This window comes from Mastigoproctus giganteus, chromosome 9 (assembly GCF_048544385.1).
Source record: "Mastigoproctus giganteus isolate SK-2022 chromosome 9, ASM4854438v1, whole genome shotgun sequence".
NCBI lineage: Eukaryota > Metazoa > Arthropoda > Arachnida > Uropygi > Thelyphonidae > Mastigoproctus > Mastigoproctus giganteus.
This window is the reverse complement of record NC_143583.1, coordinates 68,980,746-69,002,825: the sequence shown is the minus strand read 5'-3', so window position 1 is coordinate 69,002,825 and position 22,080 is coordinate 68,980,746. Positions and strand designations below refer to the sequence as shown.

Below are 22,080 nucleotides of genomic sequence, written 5' to 3'. Positions count from 1 at the left end.
TTGACTGATTTATGTGTACAGCCGAGCCAACGTTTTGTGATCGGTGGGAGAAAGTACTGCATAGACTGAGACTGAGTGCATTCGGGCAGAGTGAAAAAAGAAAAAGGTGCCAAATTTTGTCATTGGTAACGAAGATTTTATGAACACAACTTTATCAAACTATATTTGCAGAGAAGCCAAGAAGAATGCAATTTTGTATAGCAGATTTATCGTGATCTGTAAGCGTATTTAAAGATGATGAGAAAAATTAGCGGGGTCTAATTCTGTTTTGCAAGAGTTATTTTAATTTTGTTCTTGTTTTGATAAATTATTTGAATTAATATTTTAATTTTTTTTTGTAGAATTTGTATTGTTTTAATCTTTCAATAAATTAATGAAAATATTAAAAATTGTGTATTTGTACTTCGACATCCAAAGGTAGTGCACTTGCACCATGCTGCTAGTGCCCATGACCACATGTATCTTTTATACTTAAGTATTTATAACTACATTAGAACCCTGATGAACCAGACTTTGTTAATCTGGACTGGATTTTCAGTCATGGGAAAAATTCTATCGAAAAAAAAAATTTCTGTTCACTGACATTTGGGAGGGGGTTTAAAATTTAAAACAGTAAAAAAGATAAGCAATCATTAACAAAGAACACTGCACACACAAATTGCAACTAACACGATATGCCCAAGTGAGAATGGAGTAACAAGTTACGAAACTTAATAAATAGGAATGAAGAGAACATTCTGAAAATTTATTTATGTTTTTGATATGATTGAAGATTTAATGGAAGAGGAAACACATATCACCATAATAACGTAAAAACCCATAGAATTCCAGCTGTCGGTATTATTGCAAATTCAATAAGATAGTGTTTACTATCCATTTATAATAGATTGCACTAATAGAAATGCCTAATAAACGGGGTACTGCTAATTGTTTTTATTGTTTTATGGTTGTGACCTCCAGAAATCCGACTGGACCACGCAGTATGGTCGGAGACAATCGTAGGGTAATCTCGAGTGCTGGCCTATTCAGTTGACAGCTGCAGCTAGCATTGTCCATGCCATGCATACGCCTTACCTCAGTTTTTTAGTGTTTTTTTTTTTTTTTTTTTTTGTGTTTTTTTTAATTTTTTTGTAGTTTTGGGTTAACAGAAGATGGCAACAAAAAGAAAGTGTTACTGTGTTGATGGAACATAAGCTGAATGCACTTTTTTGCATTGATAAGGGAGAAAGTTTAAGAAAGATTGCTCTTGATATAGGGGTGGCAAAACAAACTGTTTCCAATTGGAAAAAAAATAGGAAAGCAATTGAAAACTTTGTGCAAAAGTGGTGGCCAAAGACAGCTTAGGAAATAGCTACCATTAAGCAGGCAAAAAATTAAAATTTGGGCAAGGCCTTATTTTTTTTTATTTCTTTTATTTTTATTTTTATTTTTTTTTGGTAGTTGTTGGCGCATCAGCTTCTGTGGCCATAATGCACCTCCCAAGGTTTTTTTGCAGTACTTTTGATCCGAGCCTGAGGCGGGATTCGAACCCGCGACCTTTGGGTTGCCAGGCAGGCACTTTACCCACCTGGCTAGCCCGATCGGCTAAAAGCCAAGGCCTTATACATTTGGTTTTGTCAAGAATGAGAGCAAAGGATTCCTCTTTTAGGCCCAATCCTTCAATCAAGGGCTCTTAGCCTTAATGAAAAGTTAGGAGGTGACTCATCTTTTACTGCGAGTTTGAGGTGGTTATCAAGGTTGAAGGAGCATCATGGAATCCGACAGCTCGGAATTACAGGTGAAAGTCTTTCCAGTGATTGTGTTGCAAGTGAAGTATTTAAAGTATAGTTTCTCAAGTTTATTAGTGAAGAAAGTTTAGTTCCATCCCAAATTTTTAATGCTGATGAGACTGGTTTATTGTTCAAAATGTCACCCAAAAAAAAAAAAACACTTGCCTCAAAACTAGACTCTTTAGCTAAAGGACATAAATCAAGTAAGGAAAGAGTGACGTTGCTTTTGTGCAGTAAACTACTGATTTATTTCGGGAGACAGGATGACACATCGGCTGGTGAGCTTCTGACCTTGAAGTGGTTGCGAGATCGTGCAGCCTGAAAGCGAGTTTCAAAATTAAAGCAAAAAAACATTGAGGACTATTTCAAGTAAACTTCCCGAAAATAGTTATTTGTTTTGGTTGTAATATTTTTGTGCTTAATTTTATGTAATATAATGTTCTACATTAAAACTTTATTGCTTTGTACAGTATTTTGTTTACTTACCATATTCTTTTACTTTTTATAATTTTTACTTTAAAATATTGTTTTATTAATTTAATATAAAAACCAATTTAGTTAAAGTTTTGTTATTTAGTAACTTTAAATAAAAACTGGTACGTTAAAGATAGCTTCCGGTTAATCTGGACTTTCACTAATCCGGACCGAGTGTGGTCCTGTCTGTCAAGTCCGGATTAACGGGGTTCTACTGTATGTATTTTTCCCAACTCTCTCTGGTACATGATTTTTGGATTTTTATTGTATTTGATTGGTTATTGATTCCTATTTTAGCTAATTGTTTATTATTTTTATTACATTATCTTTTAGAATTTTTTTTTTTGAGTGTTCTTCTTTTCATTTTTGCAAGGAATTTTACCTAATTTTTTTACTTCTATACAAGTGTGGTGCAGGTGGATGTCTTATGGAATTAGCTATCCAGCTAGGAATCATCATGGTTGGCAAGCAGACTTTAAATAGCCTGATTGAAATGGCAATTCCGTAAGTGTTATTTTTATTCAAAAAATTTTTAAAAGGTTTTTCTATAACGACAAACTTTTATAACCACATTTAGACTATATTTTTTCTGCTTTTTTTAAAATCATTATACTTTGATACAACCAGGTGTCAGAGGAGTTGGGCGCCTCCGTAGCCAGGTGGGAAGGAGCAGAAGTGCGTAGCACACGCTTCTTGATTAGACCGGGGTTCGAGCCCGTCACCACCAAATACGGAGGATGTGGAAAGGTCAGGAAATGACCACCGCATATTCCCGGAGCAATATGGCCTTAGTTGCTAATGCTCCTAAAAAAAAAACCAAAAAAAAAAAAAATAAAAAGTCAGAGGAGTTTACTCTGGATGCCAATTAAACAGTTTTATATAATTGTAAGTTCTTAGTTTACCTATCTGTGGATGGTAAAAAAACTTTCCAGTTGAAGAAACTTGCAATAAGACCAAATGATTCAGTCCGCAGGAAGAAGACTCAGGAAAAAAATAAAAGTTTGGATATTTTAAAAATTTGACAGTGAATTATTGTCATCCTTAATGGATTAATGGAGAGAGTTAAAAAGTCAAAATATCTGTGTATATTAAAGCAGAGGTTTTTCATTAATAGAGCTGTTTAACCTTATTCACAGTGGTGAATTCATTATTTATGTTTATTAAAGGAGCTTAAAGTGCATCAGGGTTAGCTTTATTCATTGTCTAATATTCAGTGAATAGTTCTTACATATGAGTATAATTAGAAAATTCTACTTTATAAATAGAATACTTATTTACAATATATTTTCATTGAAACTGTTGTAACAGTCCTATACTTATTCGTGTACCAAGTATGAATAAGTTTTTCTTAATAGTAAATTGGCAAGAAATAGAAAATGTAAGATGGATGGATAATATAAATAATTGGGTTTGGTTAATTTTAAATGTCAAAATTTAAAGATTAAACAGATAATTCACATTTATTATAATTTTCGAACAATTTGATTTTGCTTTTGTAAAACAACTTGGTGAATTAATTGTAGTACAGTATATGCATTAATTTGACAGGGCACACTGCTTGTCCTTAAATAGTGTCAAATCGGAATACATAGCTGCCAACTCTGGATTTATAACAGAGAATCCATCTTTTTGATTCAATTTGACCACTTCTTTGTTTCACTGTCTTATTCTCAGAAATTTTAAAAAAATTCTGAGAATATGACAAAAATTGTCATATTCTCAGGAATATGATAAAATCATCAGTTTCTTTCAGTATGATGCCAAAGAAATAAAACGTAAAATTTCAAAGTCTTATAAAGTAAGATTTTCAGTGTATTTTAAAACCTAGAAAAGGTAACACATTTGTCTTATGTATTGTATGCAGATTTTTTTTTTTTTTTTTTAATTCAAAGTGGCAAGAAATGCAATATAATCAGATATTTGAAAACAAGAAATGTGAGGAAAATGTGCTGTATACATTTTCCTTCTGATTAGTAAGAAATAAATTCAAAAATAGATCAAGCATTTCATCTGATGATGATATCATGTGCCAAATGTTTATTCTCATCATTTAACATAAATCATGACATAATCATTCGCCAAGCATTGTGCAAAATACGCAGGTGCATTCTTCAAGAAGATATTTCCCAATAGTAAAAAAAATACTTTCATGGAAGAACAAAAACAGTAGTCATTGTTAGTGAAATTGATAGACAGGAAAAGAAGTAGTGAATGCTGTGAAAGTGGGCCATTTTTGATTGCAACAGTTGGCAGTAATCTAAGGGATTTCGATCTGTATCCCACTGTGGTGACCTTTCATAATAAAAAATAAAATCGTATGTTGTACCCTGTTTCTACAGGGTACAATAGTGGACATCAGCATTAGTAGAGGCATATGATGCAAGAAAGCCAACTTATGCAGCATCAGCCAAAAAAAATCCCCCCACCATTCCATTCGTTGCAAATAACTGTCCAGCTCAGCCTTAAATTTATTTAGCATTAGCATTAGTAGAGGCATTTGATGCAAGAAAGCAAGCTTATGCAGCATCAGCCAAAAAAAAAAAAAAAAAAAACCCACTTCCACTTCACCCCTCTGTTCATTCAAAATACCTGTCCAGCTGAGCCTTAAACTTATTTAGGCTATCAACCTCCACCACAAGGGATGGGAGTCTGTTCCACCAACCAACCACCCGCTGGCTAAAGGCAAATTTCCGCACGTCTATCCTACATCTGTCTTTCCTCAATTTGAATTTATGCCCTCTCAGGTGATTTTTCTGAGCTAGAGGAAGAATCCCATCAGCATTGAGCATGCTTAAACCATTCAAGGCTTTATACACCTCTATCAGATCACCTCGCTGGTGCCTAGTCTCCAGACACTGTAATTTGCAAAACTTAAGCCTTTCTTCGTAAGAGCACCCCTTTGTTCCATTCACTAATCTTGTTGCCCTTCTCTGTACTCGTTCCAGCAGCTCTACATCCTTCTTGAAATGAGGCCTCCAGACCTGTATACAGTACTCTAGGTGTGGCCTGACCATTGCCTTATACAATGGAATAATCACCTCCTCATCCCTGCTGGAAAAATTCCTGTATATCATTGACAATACTCCATGAGCTACTCTTGCAGCCCGTCTGCACTGCTCAGAGAACTTCATATCTGCCTGCACAACCACCCCCAAGTCCCTTTCATTCTCTGCCACTGTCAGTGTAGTACCACAGAGTTGATACTATTTAGGCTATCAACTTTCACAACAAAGGATGGAAGTCTGTTCCACCAATCAATTACCCGCTGGCTAAAGGCAGACTTCCGCACATATATCTTACAACTGTCTTTCCTCAATTTGAATTTATGCCCTCTCAGGTGATTATTCTGAACAAGAGGAAGAATCCCATCGGCATTGAGCATGCTCAAACCATTCAAGGCTTTATACACCTCAATCAGATCACCTTGCAGGTGCCTAGTCTCTAAACACTGTAATCTGCAAAACTTAAGCCTTTCTTCGTAAGAGCAACCCTTTGTTCCATTCACTAATCTTGTTGCTCTACTCTGTACTCGTTCCAACAGCTCTACATCCTTCTTAAAATGAGGCCTCCAGACCTGTATACAGTATTCAAGGTGTGGCCTGACCATTGCCTTATACAAAGGGATAATCACCTCCATATCTCTGCTAGCAAAATTCCTATATATCATTGACAAAACTCCATGCTATGCTCTGCCAGCCCATCTGCACTGCTCAGAGAACTTCATATCTGACTGCACAATTACCCCAGGTCTTTTTCATTCTCCACCTCCCTGAGTGTAGTACCACACAGTTGGCATGTTTCTCTTGGGTTACTGCTACCAATATGTAGTACTTTGCATTTGTCAATGTTAAACTTTAGTTGCCACTTCTCAGCCCATCTGCCTAACTTTTCTAGATCCTGTTGCAGTAGCATACTGTCTTTACTGTCATTAACAACTCTGCCAACCTTTTTTATCATCTGCAAACTTTGACATTAAGCCTGATATACCTTCATCAATATCAATGATAAATACACAAAACAACAATGGACCTAACACCGAACCCTGGGGGACTCCACTAATAACGTTAATCCACATAGAACAGTGTCTATTTATTACCAATCTCTGACATCTCCCACTCAACCATCCCTTTATCCATTACAGCAACTTGCCCTTAATGCCATACTGCTCCAATTTGTAAAGCATTCTTCTATGTGCAACAGTGTCAAAAGCTTTCCTAAAATTCAAGTATATGATATCAAAACTATTTTTTGTATCCAGTTCCTTTGTGACCACATCATAGTATCCAATCAAATTGGTTAGACAAGACTTCCCTTAACAAACTCATGCCGTGTCTGAGCTATTACTGCAGTCTTGTCTAGGTGATCCTGCATCACTTCTTTAAACAGTGATTCCATTATTTTCACTGGAACAGAAATTAAACTAACAGGTCTATACTTATTTGTGTCACCCTTTGATGAACCCCTTTGTGAATTGGGGTCACATTTGCACATCTCCAGTCCACAGGATCCTCCTCTGAATCTAAGGATGCTCTCATAATTATATCTAAGGGTTTGCTAAATTCCTTCGCTGCCTCCTTCAATATAACTGGATAGATTCCATCAACCCCATGTGCCTTTTTTATGTTTAACTTCAACAGTTTCTCCTCCACTTTGCTCTCCGTTATTACAAAATCATTTACCTCCCTGTTAGAGATTAGTAAACTTCTGTCCTCCCCTTCATTACAGATTTTCTCACATGTGAATGTAGATGCAAAATACTCATTCAGTTTGTCAGCTATCTGAGCAGGGTCATCAACAGTCGAACCACCAACATCAAGTGGATCAATCTGATTCATCCCCTTCCTTGGCAGAAATTAAATCTATTGTCAACATGTATCTCCTTTCATCGACTCAACCTTAAACCCATGCATGGTACTAAATATTATAATTTCTAATACCTCTCATGTTTCTGGTTTTCATAAAAAGAAAAAATAAATAAATAAGAAGCATCTAAAATCTAAGTCAGTGCATCCAGTTGACATGGGTAGCCAGTGCAATGTGAGTCATTTTGGTGTGACATAATCACTGGGAAAGCAAAAATGAGAATAGAGGGATGTTTTCAGCCTAATGTACAAATCGTAGCAGTGTGGCATAAGAGCAAGTCACTGGTATGGATAAAGGGATGATTGAATGGGAGCAGACAGAGAGTGGTAATCAATGGACACTGTTCTTCATGGACTAAATTATTAGTCAAGTCTTCCAGGGTTTTGTGTTGGGCCCAATTGTTGTTTTCTGTATTTATCGATGAATTCTTTCACTGTTGATGATACCTGCTCAGGTTGCTGACAAACTGAATGAGTATTTTGCATCTACATTCACACATGAAGAATTCTTTAGTGAAGTGGAGGCCAGAAGTTTATCAGACTCTAACAGGAAGGTGAATTATTTTTTTAATAACAGAGGAAAGTAAAAGAGAAATTGTTGAAGTTAAAGATAACGAAGGCATCTGAGTATTCACTTATACTAAGGGAGGCAACAAGGGAAGTTAGCAAATCCTTGGAGTTAGGGAAGGTCCCTACAGACTGGAGATGTGCAAATGTTTCCCCAATTCACAAATGGGGATCAAAGGGTGACATGAGTATCAGGCCTTCTAGTTTTATCTTCTCTTCCAGGGAATATAATGGAGTCACTGATTAAAGAAGTTATGGAGGATCATTTAAACAAGACTGCAGTTATACTACAGAATCAGCTTGGGTTTGTTAAGGGGAAATCTTGTCTGACCAATTTATTGGTTACTATAATGTAGTGACAAAGGAACTGGGTGCAAAAAATAATTTTGCTATTATATACAGTCTATTCCGGTTATTTGGGACACATTAGGACTAGTGCATTTTGGCCCGATTAAGTGGCTGCCCCATTTATCCGAAGTTTCACGTAAATAGTTAAAAATACAATGTACCCCCCCCCCTTTTACAATTCGTTCAATGTACAATCAAATCACGTGATTTGATGGGTAGCATAGTAAAGTACCGTTCACAATACGATATGCAGTAAGCGCCGGTCATTGTGATCACATTTGTGAATTGAATTTTAATTCTATTAAACAGCAATTCTAATTAGCGAAAATAGGAGGAATATTATCCACAGGCTATAAAAGCAAAGATACAGGGTGTCTCAAAAATATTGGTACAATCATTTAGGGGAAGTAGCTAACATCTAAAGGAATGTGAATCGCATAGGAACCCATAACCGTGGAGCAATATGGCCTTAGTTGCTAATGCTCCTAAAAACCAAATAACAAACAAATGAATCCATAACCGGAAACATCGCCGTAAGTCGGTACAGGGTGTCTCAAAAATATTGGTACAATCATTTAGGGGAAGTAGCTAACATCTAAAGGAATGTGAATCACATAGGAACCCATAACCGTGGAGCAATATGGCCTTAGTTGCTAATGCTCCTAAAAACCAAATAACAAACAAATGAATCCATAACCGGAAACATCGCCGTAAGTCGGTACACGGCGCTGCTCATCAGTTTGCGAGAGGGAAAATTTCTAGTTTACTCTTTCAAGCAGTAGTCACCGCACGAAGAGCATGCATCGATATACGAACTGTGAGCTGGCAGACATGCATCTAGTGTATGGATTAGCAGAGGGCCCACACGGTGTGCATCCCCATGCGGCACAACATCGCTTCACAATAAATGTGTGGGCAGGTATGGTAGGTGACTGCTTAGTCGGCCCATACCTGTTACCATCCCGCATGAACTCCGCTAAATATCGGATCTTTCTTGAACAAGTTCTACCAGGGTTACTTGACAATGTTCCAGCAAATGTGAGACGCCACATTTGGTTTCAACATGATGGGGCGCCTGCCCATTATGGAAGGTGTGTTCGTGACCATTTGAACAGGCATTTTGGGCGTCAATGGATTGGCCGCGGTTGATCCGTTGCCTGGCCCCCACGCTCACCTGATTTATCGAGCCTTGATTTCTTTCTGTGGGGGGATCCTCAAATCTATCGTGTATGAATCGCCTGTGGAGACAGAAAATGGATCTTGTGGCAAGACTTGTCTGCGCTGCTGCTACTGTCAAAGAAACTCCAGGTGTGTCCGCCAATCCATGCTGTGTTGGTGTCACGCATGCATCGCGTCTCATGGTAAAACTTTGGAGCATCTGTTGTAACATCATGAAATGTGCATCCAACTTGTACTCCATTGTTAGTTAATATTATGTCAAATAAATGTTTGCCACTAATTACTGTCTTGTGTCATTTCTGCTTCTTGTGCCTCTGCTACTACTTTCCCGTGACATTTCCAGTTATAGGTTCCTATACGATTCACATTCCTTTAGATGTTACCTACCTCCCCTAAATGTTTGTACCGATATTTTTGAGACACCCTGTATATTAAGCACAAATTTACCCTTTATTACATTACCAATTAAAAAATTAAATGATACGTGAAAATCGGAAGAATATACTTGATAATCGGAATAATTATAACGTACTGTAATAAGTACGTATGAACTAGTTGACATTTCTGTTCACTGACATTTGTGGGTGTGGGTTAAAATTTGAAAAAGTGAAAAGATGAGCAATCAATAACAAAGAACACGGCATACACAAATTGCAAGTAACACGATATGTGCAAGTGAGAACGGAGTAACGAGTTGCAAAGCTTTAAAAATATGAATGAAAAGAAGATCTGAAAATTAATTTTTTTATATGATTGAAGATTTCATGGAAGTGTAAACACATTTCATCATAATACCCACAGAATTCCAGCTGTCGGTATTATCGCAAATTCAGTAAGATCGAGTTTACTGTCCATTTATGATAGATTTCACTAACAGAAAAGCCAATAAACAGGTGACTGCTAATTGTTTTTGTTTTATGGTTGTGACCTCCAGAATTTCGACTGAACCACGTGGGAGAATCGGAGACAATCGTAGGGTAATCTCCAGTGCTGCTGTCTCCTGCCCCGATTAAACGGCATCTGTCCCAATTAAGCGAAGTAAACCCTGGCTATTTTCTCAATTGGTTTCTGTTTTTTTAAGATTTGACCCAAATAAACGGCTGCCCTGATTAACTGGTGGCCCAAATAACCGGAATCCACTGTACTTGGATTTCAGGAAGGATTTCGATATTGTTGCACGTGAACGTTTGCTGTACAAATTGGAGCAGCGTAGCATTAAGAGTAAGTCACTGCTATGGATAAAGGGATGATTGAATGGGAGAAGACAGAGTGGTAATCAATGGACACTGTTCTTCGTGGACTGTTATTAGTCAAGTCGTCCAGGGTTTTGTGTTGGGCCCAATTATTGTTTTCTGTATTTATTGATGAAGGCATATCAGGCTTAGTGTCCAAGTTTGCAGATGGTATAAAGGTTGGCAGAGTGGTTAATGAAGGTAAGCTACTGCAGCGGTATCTAGAAAAGTTAGGCAGATGAGCTCAGAAATGGCAACTGAAGTTTAACATTGACAGATTCAAGGTACTGCATATGGGTGGCAGTAAGCCTAGAATAACGTACCACCTGTGTGGTACTACACTCAGATAGTGGAAAATAAAAAAAGACTTGGAGGTAATTGAGCAGTAAGATAATGTTATCTGAGCAGTGCAGACAGGCGCCAGGACAGCTCATGGGGTTTTGTTAATGAATTTGACAATGTTAACAGGAGAGACTACTGGGAGTCACCCTTTCTATTTAAGTTTATCTACAGGGATGGGATAAACTTAAATAGAAAGGGTGCAAGAATATTTGCTGATGCTAGCGAGGCAGTGTTAGGTGGGTCGGAAAACTGCTAGCTTGGGGGGGGGATACCAGGACTAATAGATTAACAGTAGCCACTGGCAGAGGTAAAAGTGATTCTTGCACTGCTTTATTGGAATGAACAGAAGCCTGGAAAACAAGATGCAGGATATTTCAGAGACTGCTGGGAGTCATTGCAGTACAAGTAAACACATGGGTTGGGTTAGGGTAGCTAAGAATAGGAACAGGTGCATGTATACTTGCGTGTACACCAATGCTAGGAGTTTGATAAATAAATTTGAGGTATTGCTCAAAGCATCAAAGGTGGATATTGTTGGGATATCAGAGACATGGTGTCACACAGATATAAGGAATGCAGAACTGGAATTTGGGGAGTAAAATAAATAAATAAATAAATAAATAAATTTTCTGTTTATACTCCGGGACGACCAAACAGTCAGAGGAGTTAACAAGATAGACAGAATACAAGAAACAGCACCGCATTCAGCAGTCACGGGCTTGAACCCCAGTCACTCAAGGCATGTGTACTAATGCACCCGCGCGCCTGACCAACATCTACAGAAAGGATAGAGAGGATAGGAAGGGAGGAGGGGTTATGCTGTTAGTTAAGAAACACATAAAATCCAAGGGAGTGAAGCCAGTCGACATCACTGGCTTCACATAAAATCCAAGGAAGTGAAGCCAGTCGACATCACTGGACAGTGCAGTGTCGAGTCAGTTTGGTGTGACATAAGCATTGGGAGATCAAAATTGAGAGTAGGAGTGTGCTATAGGCCTGATGACACTGATGAGTATAATAAGAAACTGTACAGGGAAATAGAGTGGGCCAGTAAATCAGAGAGTCTTATCGGGGGTTTTAATTTCCCAGATTTTGACTGGAATTTGTGGGTTGGTCACTCGCACACTAGCAAGGCTTTTGTGGATTTATTGGATGATTGTTTTCTACATCAGCATGTTTGGGAGGCAACTAGAGGGAGTAATAATCTTGATTTTATTATCAGTAGTGATTCTTCATGCATTAAGAACCTGCACATAAAGGAACCACTAGGTGGCAGTGATCACAGTGTGCTGAAGTGGGATTTACTCAGAGGTAACTACCATCAGGGGTTAAGGGAAGGGTTATTGCTTTCGTAAAGGTGACTACGATGTTCTGAAATAGTATTTAAATTCTATACAGTGGGACCAACTGACGAGTTACCAACAGCAAATTCAAAATCGGAAGCATTCAAAGAACTTATCTTGGAAGCTACTAGACTTTACATACCAACTAAGAAATATTGTTCGAGGTTTAGGCCTAAATGGATATCAGATGAACTAATGAGACATATAGCAGTGAAGAAAAATGCATGGGATACATATAAATTAACACGTGACACAGAAGCCTATGATAGATATAAGTTGATCTGTAACCAAGTTACAAAGTAGCTTAGGCAGGCGAAGGCAGATTACGAGAAATCTTTGGCAAGGGATGCAAAGAAAAACAGCAAAGAGTTCTTTACTTATGTAAACTCTAGACGGAAGGGGATGAATCAGATTGGTCCACATGATATCAATGGTTCAACCGTTGATGATCCTGCTCAGGTAGCTAACAAACTAAATGAATATTTTGTATCGACATTCACACATGAGGAGTTATTCAGCGAGGGGAATACCAGTGTATTGAACTCTGGCAGTAAGCTAGATAATCTTGTAATAACAGAGTAAAGTGGAGGAGAAATCGTTGAAGATAAACACAAGAAAGGCACCTGGGGTGGATGGGATCTATCCAGTTATATTAAAGGAGGCAGCAAAGGAAGCAAGCAAACCCTTAGCCATAATTATGAGAGCTTCCTTGGACTCAGGGGAAGTACCCATAGACTGGAGATGTGCAAATGGGACCCCAGTTCACAAAGGAGGATCAAAGGCTGACACAAGTAAATATAGACCTGTGAGTTTAACTTCTGTTCCAGGAAAATTAATGGAGGCACTGGTTAAAGAAGCACTGCAGGATCATCTAGACAAGACTTCAGTTATAGCTCGGACACAGCATGGTTTTGTTAAGGAGAAGTCTTGAGGTCCTGACCAATTTGATTGGATACTATGATGCAGTCACAAAAGAACCGGATGCATGGAATAACTTTTATATTATATACTTGGATTTTAGAAAGGCTTTTGATACTGTTGCACATGGAAGATTGCTGCACAAATTTGAGCAGTGTGGCATTGGAGGCAAATTGCTGCAATGAATAAAGGGGTGATTGAGGGAGAGAGAAGACAGAGTGGTAATCAATGGACACTGCTCATCGTGGACTAATATTATTAGTGGAGTCCCTCAGGGTTCAGTGTTGGGTCCATTATTGTTTTCTGTATTTATAAATAATATTGATGATGGTATATCAAGCTTAATGTCCAAGTTTGCTGAAGATACAAAGGTTGGCAGGGTTGTTAAGGACACTACTGACACTATGCTGCTGCAACAGGATCTGGAAAGGTTGAGCAGATGGACTGAGAGGTGGCAAATGAAGTTTAACATTGACAAATGTAAAATACTACATATGGGAAACAGCAACCCCAGAGCAACGTATCAACTCTGGTACTACTCTGACAGTGGTAGAGAGTGAAAAGGACCTGGGGGTAATTGTGCAGGCAGTGCAGATGGGCTTCAAGAGTAGCTCATGGTGTCTTGTCAATAATATACAGGAATTTTTCTAGCAGGGATAAGGAGATGATTATTCCCTTGTATAAGGCTATGGTCAGGTCACACCTTGAGTACTGTATACAGGTCTGGAGGCCTCATTTCAAGAAGGATGTAGTGCTGCTGGAACGAGTTCAGAGAAGGGCAACAAGATTAGTGATTGGAACAAAAAGTTGCTCTTATGAAGAAAGGCTTAAGTTTTGCAAATTACAGTGTCTGGGGACTAGGCACCGGTGAGGTGATCTGATAGAGGTGTATAAAGCCTTGAATGGTTTGAGCATGCTGAATGCTGATGGGATTTTTCCTCTTGCTCAGAATAATCACCTGAGAGGGCATAAATTCAAATTGAGGAAAGACAGATGTAGGATAGATGTGCAGAAATTTGCCTTTAGCCAGTGGGTAGTTGTTTGTGGAACAGACTTCCATCCCTTGTTGAGGAAGGTGATAGCCTAAATAAATTTAAGGCTCAGCTGGAGAGGTATTTCGAACGAATGGAGCTGTGAAGTGGAAGTGGTTTTTTTTTTTTTTTTTTTTTTTGACTGATGCTGCATAAGCTCGCTTTCTTGCATCATATGCCTCTACTAATGCTAATATAGAGGAGTTTTGTTAGTAGGGATAAGGAGATGATTACACCATTGTATAAGATGGCGATTAGGCTATATCTTGAGTACTGCATACAGGTGTGGGGACCTCATTTTAGGAAAGATGTAGAACTGTAAATTGCAGGACCTGGAGACTAAGCTAAGCACCTTACAGGTGCTTAGCTTAGTCTCCAGATCGTGATATGATATGATCTAGGATATGATAGAGGTGTTTAAGGCTTTGAATGGTTTGAGCAAGCTCAATGTCGATGGAATTCTTCCTCTTGTGCAGACTACATATGAGGGGGGCCATAAATTAATTTTAGGAAGGATGGTTGCAGAATAATGTGTGGAAGTATGCTTTAGCCAGTGAGTTGTTGATTGCTGGAACAAACTTCCATCTGTTGGTGCGTTAGTTGATAGCTTAAATAAATTGAAAGAAGAACTAGACAAACTATGGTAGGGAACAGATAAGTAAAATGGGAAGTGTTTTTTTTTTTTTTTTTTTTTTTTGATTCATGCTGTATAAGTTTGCTTTCTTTTATCATATGCCACTACTGATGCTAATAAAATGTACTTTGCCAGTGAAATTTAATTTCTAATGCAATGTGGTCTTTAAAAAAGCTACTGTTTTTTATGACCAGAAATGCCTTGCTTTTCACCTGCTTTCAATTGTTCAATCTCCGGTTTTGTTGGGACAAGCTTCCATCTAGTGTTGTAGAAATGGATAATATAAATAACTTTAAGGAAGGATTAGACAAATTGTTAGTTTATTGGCTTATGCTGTGTAAGTTTGCTTCCTTGCATTATTTGCAAGTTCCTTAGTTGCACACACCGCTCCTTTCAGTGATTATTATTATTAGCCATATGTTGCAAGGAAGTCTGAGGCTTATGCTGCACCAGTCAAAAAAAAGTTGAGTAACCCAGAGAGAGAGAGAGAGAGAGAGAGAGAGAGAAGAGTCCAGGAAAGTCTAACTTTCCTGGACATCCTTTTTCCAGACATTATGCTTTTAATATAAAAAATTTCAGAATAATTGGTGGGAGGGGTTGTCAAAAGAAAAGCCAAAGAACCTATGTATATAAGAAAAATATATCTATTTTGCAAAAGAAAACAAATAAAAAAAATTTTCCTACCCTGGGTTTAAATCAATGTATATAATTACAAGTGAACTGATCTTTAGAGGCTAGGGTTGGGGTTAATAGGTTTTCTGATTGACCAATGAGAAGTCAGTTTCTTTCTTGTGATGTCAAGGAACTGTCAGAGGTTCTAGGACACAGTGCTATTAGTAAAGATAATAACCATTGTATATTAGTGTCATAATTTGTTCTTAGGGTTTATGTGTCTAATTGCTATTTTAGGGAGACTCAATAAAACCTTTAAAATTACGTAGATAATGTGGAGTAAAGTGTATAATGTTAAAATATTTTTAATTTTCTTTATTGCCTCTAATTTTTTTTAAGATGGGGAACTAGATTCTATAAATGGTGGACTGTAAAGCATCGATTTGGTGATACAGATGGAGTTCAAACACGGTGGGAGGAAGATCTCTTTTTGTCTCAGTGGGGAGCAACAGATCTTTTCTTTGAATACCTTGAAATGAGTAGGTGTATTTTATATATGTAAATATACTGACATTTATTACAAATACAATTGAATTTTTATTAATTTTCTGAAAGAATTCATTTAAAAGAATAATTGGCTAAATTTTTTGTTGTCTATTAATCCAGTTTAGATTCTAATATGATTTCTCAAATTAAAAGTAATACAAATATAGGTAATACAATTTAATGTTACTTTGAATTTTAACTGTGTGACATTTTAATTTAAATATTAATTACATTTAAAAATTTTGTTTATTTTTAAATTTAATTAACATTATCCTCTTTGGATGTTCAGTATGCAATCTTGACTTAAAGACAAACATTTTACTGGTTTATGAACTCATTACTTCTTTGCTCAATATACTAGTCAACAGCCATTTTGTACCTGGTGCAAAAAAACATTATTGTTTACTAATATTTATGTTTCGACTCCAAAACCAGGATTAAAAATTGTCCATAACATAGGATTTTTAGTTATAATGTTTTTTGCTGAGTGCCGAATACATAAAAGTTAGGACATATTCAAATGATGAACATGTTGCAGACTATAATTACTCTTTTCATCTAAGTTAGATTTTAATAGCAAAGTTACTGAAAAGAATAAAAAGAGAATATTCTCCTCCATTTCATTGCTTCTCCCTTTTAAATATAAAAGGAGAAAGCAATGAAATTGATTCATCAGCACAGGTATAAGTTTGCTATTGGCAAAAAAAAATGTATTTTGTTTTGCTATCAGTAAACTTGTACTGCTGAAGGCAAAAGTAGTCAGCAGTACAAGTTTCTGCAAGTTTAATCTGTTGCTACAGAACATGCCCTTATGATTTTGTGTATGATTTTGCTTAATAAAATTGTAACATAAGCAAAATAATTGCAGTTGTGTGAATATGTGTGTAAATAGTTCTGTTATATGTGTGGCAAATTTACAACTTCTAAGTTTAGAACAATTATAAAAAAAGAGCTTATAACTATATTTTCACTGTGATCTCAACAACCAAGATAAAAGCTGTGCTCTCTGCATGTTACAAATTTTGTGGATTGAAGTTAGGGCAATAGCTTAAATTTATGCGATATTCTATGCATTTTTCTGTCTTTCTGATATGGCAGCCAAAAAACCATTTCTGTTACTTTTATGTAATGAAAATTTCTAAACTAAAAAGGATAATATTGAACACCTGATGTTCCATCTGATCAACTATCGCCAGTATGGATTCCGTCAGTGTCGATCCACTGGTGATATTTTGGATTATGTTACCCATCTATGGACAAATTCAATGGAAGAGTTTGGTGAAACTCAAGCAATTCTTGACATTTCAAAGACTTTTGATTGTGTTTGGTATAAAGGTCTTCTGAATAAGCCTCTGTCCTATGGTTTGCAATCTATTTTCTGTAATTAGGTATCCAATTTTCTCTCTGACCACTCACTGCTGGTGATGATCTGTCTTCTAACTTCTCCCCGAATGCTGGTGTTTTTTATTTTATTATTAGCCGTATGGTGCAAGGAAGCTTGAGGCTTATGCTGCACCAGCCAAAAAAATTCCCAAGTTACTCTGAGAAAGAGAGAAGTAGAAAGGAATCACCAAGAAAGAGAAGAATGATGATATCTAGCTCAGGACCCTGGGTGTGCCAAGCCCATACTCACCAGTGCGAGCCCCTATTCCCCGAGGTTCAGTTCTTTCTCCAACTCTTTTCGTTTTGCATATTAATGACCTTCTTCCTTTGACTGGAAATCCTATCCATAGTTTTTCTGATGATAGCACATTGTATTTCACCTTCCAGTTTGAGAAACTTTTCCCTGCACAAGCAGCTTCAGATTCTAGAATATCCACTACCAATTCCTTAAATGTTGATCTCCGGTAAATCTCCAGTGGGGCAAAGATAACTTAGTTGATTTCAGTCTTTCTAAAACTCAGTCTATCTTATATCTCACAATAAAGGATTCTTCTGCTCCTCTGCGTATCTTCAACAACATTCAGATGTTTAGACAAGATCACATATCTCTATTGAGGAAATTAGAATAGGTGCAAGGAAGCAGGTGTGTACACATTTAATCCTTGGCTGACCGGGCTAGCCGGGTGGGTAAAGTGCCTGCCTGGCAACCCAAAGGTCGCGGGTTCGAATCCCACCTTGGGCTTGGATCAAAGTACTGCAAAAACCTTGGGAGGTGCATTATGGCCACAGAAGCTGATGCGCTAACAACTACCAAAAAAAAAAAATTTAATCCTTGGTTGCCATTAAAGTAAGGAAGAATAGTTGAAATTAAATAAATAATATAGTGGGCCAATAGTCATTACGGGGACTTTCGTTGGATTACATCTTCAGTTGGCAATTGAGTGGGTAGAGAACGCGTGCAATATTTAAAAAAATATTTATACTCTCTTGATGCACTTTTTGACATGTGGTAAAAAGCAGATAAGGGAGATATGATCGTCATACTAGACAAAGATACTTACACTGAAAAAATATAATCTATCCTAGCAGACCATGACACATATATAAGTGACAATAACCACAACATTACAAACTCAAAAACAAACTAAACAATTCTTAGGAAACTCAGACAAAATAAGGAAATTAACCTTTTTACATTACAACAAATAGGAATCCACAACAATATCCTTCCCCATATGTTTGGGATTATTAAGTTACATAAAACTGACCATCCATTAAGACCAATAGTTTCATACAGCAAATCAGCTTTTGCTAATTTATCTACCTTCCTAGTCAAAATTATATCCCCTCTTACTAGATTTTCCACCTTTAAAATTAACAACACCAATCAAGCCTTCCAAAAAATCAACAATATCGTAATATCCAATAGTGACATATTAATGTTCTTCGACGTCACATCTCTTTATACCAATGTCCATATACCCCACAAGCTCTACATGAGTTTCTAGCAGCAGATAACACCTTAACAGAACGCACCTCCCTCTCCATAGACCACATCCTCGAACTCACTACACTTTTATTAGATGCCAGATACTTCAGATTTAACAACCAAATTTTTCAACAAATATTTGGCTTAGGTATTTTGGCCTCCTTGTCCGAAATTTACCTGGCCGCCATCGAGAACCAAATTCTACACCCTTTCCCCCTGAATTAAAATTATACATACACTATGCTGATGACATCCTTGTAATAGACAATAGACCTAGTATCGACATTTTCTTTTCAAAACTGAATTCTGTACATGACAGGCTTAAATTTACCCTTGAAATTGGACTAAACAACCTCACCATCTACATTACAGGTACAAAACTAAGTACAAAAATTTTCAGGAAAAACACACATACTGGCAAATACTTACATTTCGCTTCACATCACCCCCTTAATACCGAAAAAAGCTGTCTTATATAACCAAATAAAATTTAGCTCTTCACAAAATGACTTACACGACGAAATCCAATACCTCACCGATAAATTCATAGCTGGAGGTTACCCACATCAACTTATCTTACATACAATTTCCATTGCCAAAAATAAAATTAATAACCCGATCAGCCATAACAACAATACAAACACCCGCATAGTCCACCCCTATCACAGTGAACTAGTAGGACAGTTCCGACGTATATTCAACAATACCGATATCTCTCGTCTTTTTCACTTACAATAAACTGGGATCCTTCTTCAACTTTTACAAAGATACACATAAATATCCCATCAGGGATCTGAATAATATAATATACCTTATTAATTGCCAGCCAAACTGCGACACCTGTTAAGGCCTTGAATGGGTTGAGCACGCTGAATTCTGATGGGATCCTTCCACTTTCAGATTACGAACCTAAGGGGGCATAAATTCAAATTAAGAAAGGACAGGTGTAGAATAGATGTGTGGAAATTTGCCTTTAGCCAGCGGGTGGTTAATTGCTGGAACAAACTTCCATCTGTTGTTGTGGAAGTTGATAGGTTGAATAAATTTAAGGAGGGACTGGACAGGCATTTGGAGGGAATGGTGTGTGTTTTTTTTTTTTTTTTTTTGGGGCTGATGCTGTATAAGCTCATGCACTTGTTTCTTGCATCACATGCCACTACTACTACATTGGAAGCACTACTACAAAATTTGGCTCATCCAAAACCTCTAACACCCGTGCATATTATCACCACTACAGTCTTACGACTAATCAAATCGTTACAGAACTCACAACTCACACTGAAACCCATAACCACACCCCCTCTTATCGATTCTGCCATTTCTATTATTAAACTCAAATCCAACTATAGGATTCTTCAATATGAAGCACTAGCCATTGAGTGGTATCGACACCACTCCAGTCTTAAAGTCTTAAACACTAAACTCCCTTCAACCTTTCACCGATTTGGAACCTCTCACGGTTGAAATTACCACATGTCAAAAAGTGCATCACGAGAGTATAAATATTTTCTTAAATATCGCACGCATTCTCTATCCACTCAATTGCCAACTGAAGATGTTGTAATTCAACGAAAGTCCCCGTAATGACTATTGGCCCACTATATTATTTATTTAATATCAACTATTTTGCCCTACTTTAATGACAACCAAGGATTAGATGTGTACACACCTGCTTCCTTGTGCCTATTCTAATTTCTGAAATAACACTTTATTTTTGCCCCTCCCTTAGTCTCTTTAACTCAACTATTCAACCTAAATATTAACCAACCCTCTCTAATTAAACCATGCAGATTTATTCAAGGTGAGTATCGCTTTTTTAAGCATTTGCTATTTTATTATTAGTCTATCTACACCGTATTTTAAGATTTCTAAAGCTTTGCATTATCCAGAGCCAAATGGAAGAAATTTTCCTACACTGTGGGAGTAGTATGTTGGTAACTGCTATTCAAGTCTTCTGATAAATAAGATGGTGATAATGCATCTGATGATAAGAATATATACTACCTAGTACTCTAGAGACATATCCTTTCTTTTATGAAAAATGATCTCACACTTCCAGTATACACTTGAGCATTTATACCTTGAGCCTTTCAGATGAGGGGATATATCTGAAATTACTAACACCTGTCAGCGTGAAGATATAAACATGACTTGTTTGCTATGGATGTCAATCACCACATTATAGATTTGCAGGATAGCTAAGTTTAACATTGCAACATGCTCAAACTTCTTTGGCTGTTATTAGTGGAAGAATATCTCTATCGAACCTCAGGGACCATCTTTTTGTATTTTTATTATAATTTTATTGGTCATGAGACCTTACACATAAATGTTCACTTTCACAATAACCTGATTATTATATAATGTAATTGCTATATTTGTAATTCCATTGTATTTTTTATTTTTTTATTATTTATTTTTTTTAACTATATTTTGCTATTTATTTATTTTTTTTTTTTTACTTTATTTCTGCATGATTAACTACTAGGGTAGTCTACTTTGTCATGCAATTTAAATTAAATCTTTATATGAAATATTCCTTAGTGCTTTTTTTTTTTTTTAATCTTTTGTTTTCAGTTTTGCAGTTTGGATTTGTGACAATATTTGTTGCTGCCTTTCCTCTGGCTCCACTGTTTGCTTTAATAAACAATGGCATAGAAATTAGACTTGATGCTCGAAAACTTGTAAATAATTACCGTAGACCAGTTGGAGTAAGAATAAAAAGTATTGGTAAGTATTGCTTTTTTTAAAAATTATTTTAAAAAAACAATTTCATCCCAGTGTTCCCAAACTTGAGATCTCAATCTCAACTTAGGCAGGCGCCTCCGTAGCCAGGTGGGAAGGAGCAGCAGTGCGTAGCACACGCTTCTTGATTAGACCAGGGTTCAGGCCCGTCACCACCAAATACGGAGGATGCGGAAAGGTCAGGGAATGACCACCGCATATTTCCGGAGCATTATGGCCTTAGTTGCTAATGCTCCTAAAAAAAAAAAAAAACCAAATAACAATGATCAACTTAAGCAAATGTCAATTATCTAAGCAGTAGGTAAGACATTCTTTGTCATCTTGTTTGACATGTTTGTTCACATTGTAGTATTTCATGAAAATCGTTAGTATATTGTTATATAAAGTAGGAGTGGGCATCCTTTTTAAAATGACAAGCTAAATAAGTGAGGCCTGTGAGGTACACACAGGCCAAATTTTTTTTAGTTTTCCGTGAGTTTTAGGATTATTTTTAAGATTAATATGATTATTAAATTAAATTATAAATAATTTTTAGGATTTTTAAAAGATGTGTAATGAAAAAATTGTCATAAACAGTTTTACGTTATTTATTGCAATATTCATACA

At 36.8% G+C, this 22,080-nt stretch overlaps 1 protein-coding gene across 1 annotated transcript in view; it reads left to right on the top strand.

Annotated features, from left to right (window-relative positions):
* Positions 1-22,080, top strand: part of LOC150080426 (anoctamin-5-like) — a 251,979-nt gene that overhangs the window by 166,695 nt on the left and 63,204 nt on the right. The window contains exons 20-22 of the mRNA XM_090381897.1: positions 2,650-2,747; positions 15,711-15,850; positions 21,307-21,459. Coding sequence (XP_090238023.1) covers positions 2,650-2,747; positions 15,711-15,850; positions 21,307-21,459 — 391 coding nt within the window. The remainder of the gene's footprint in view (positions 1-2,649; positions 2,748-15,710; positions 15,851-21,306; positions 21,460-22,080) is intronic.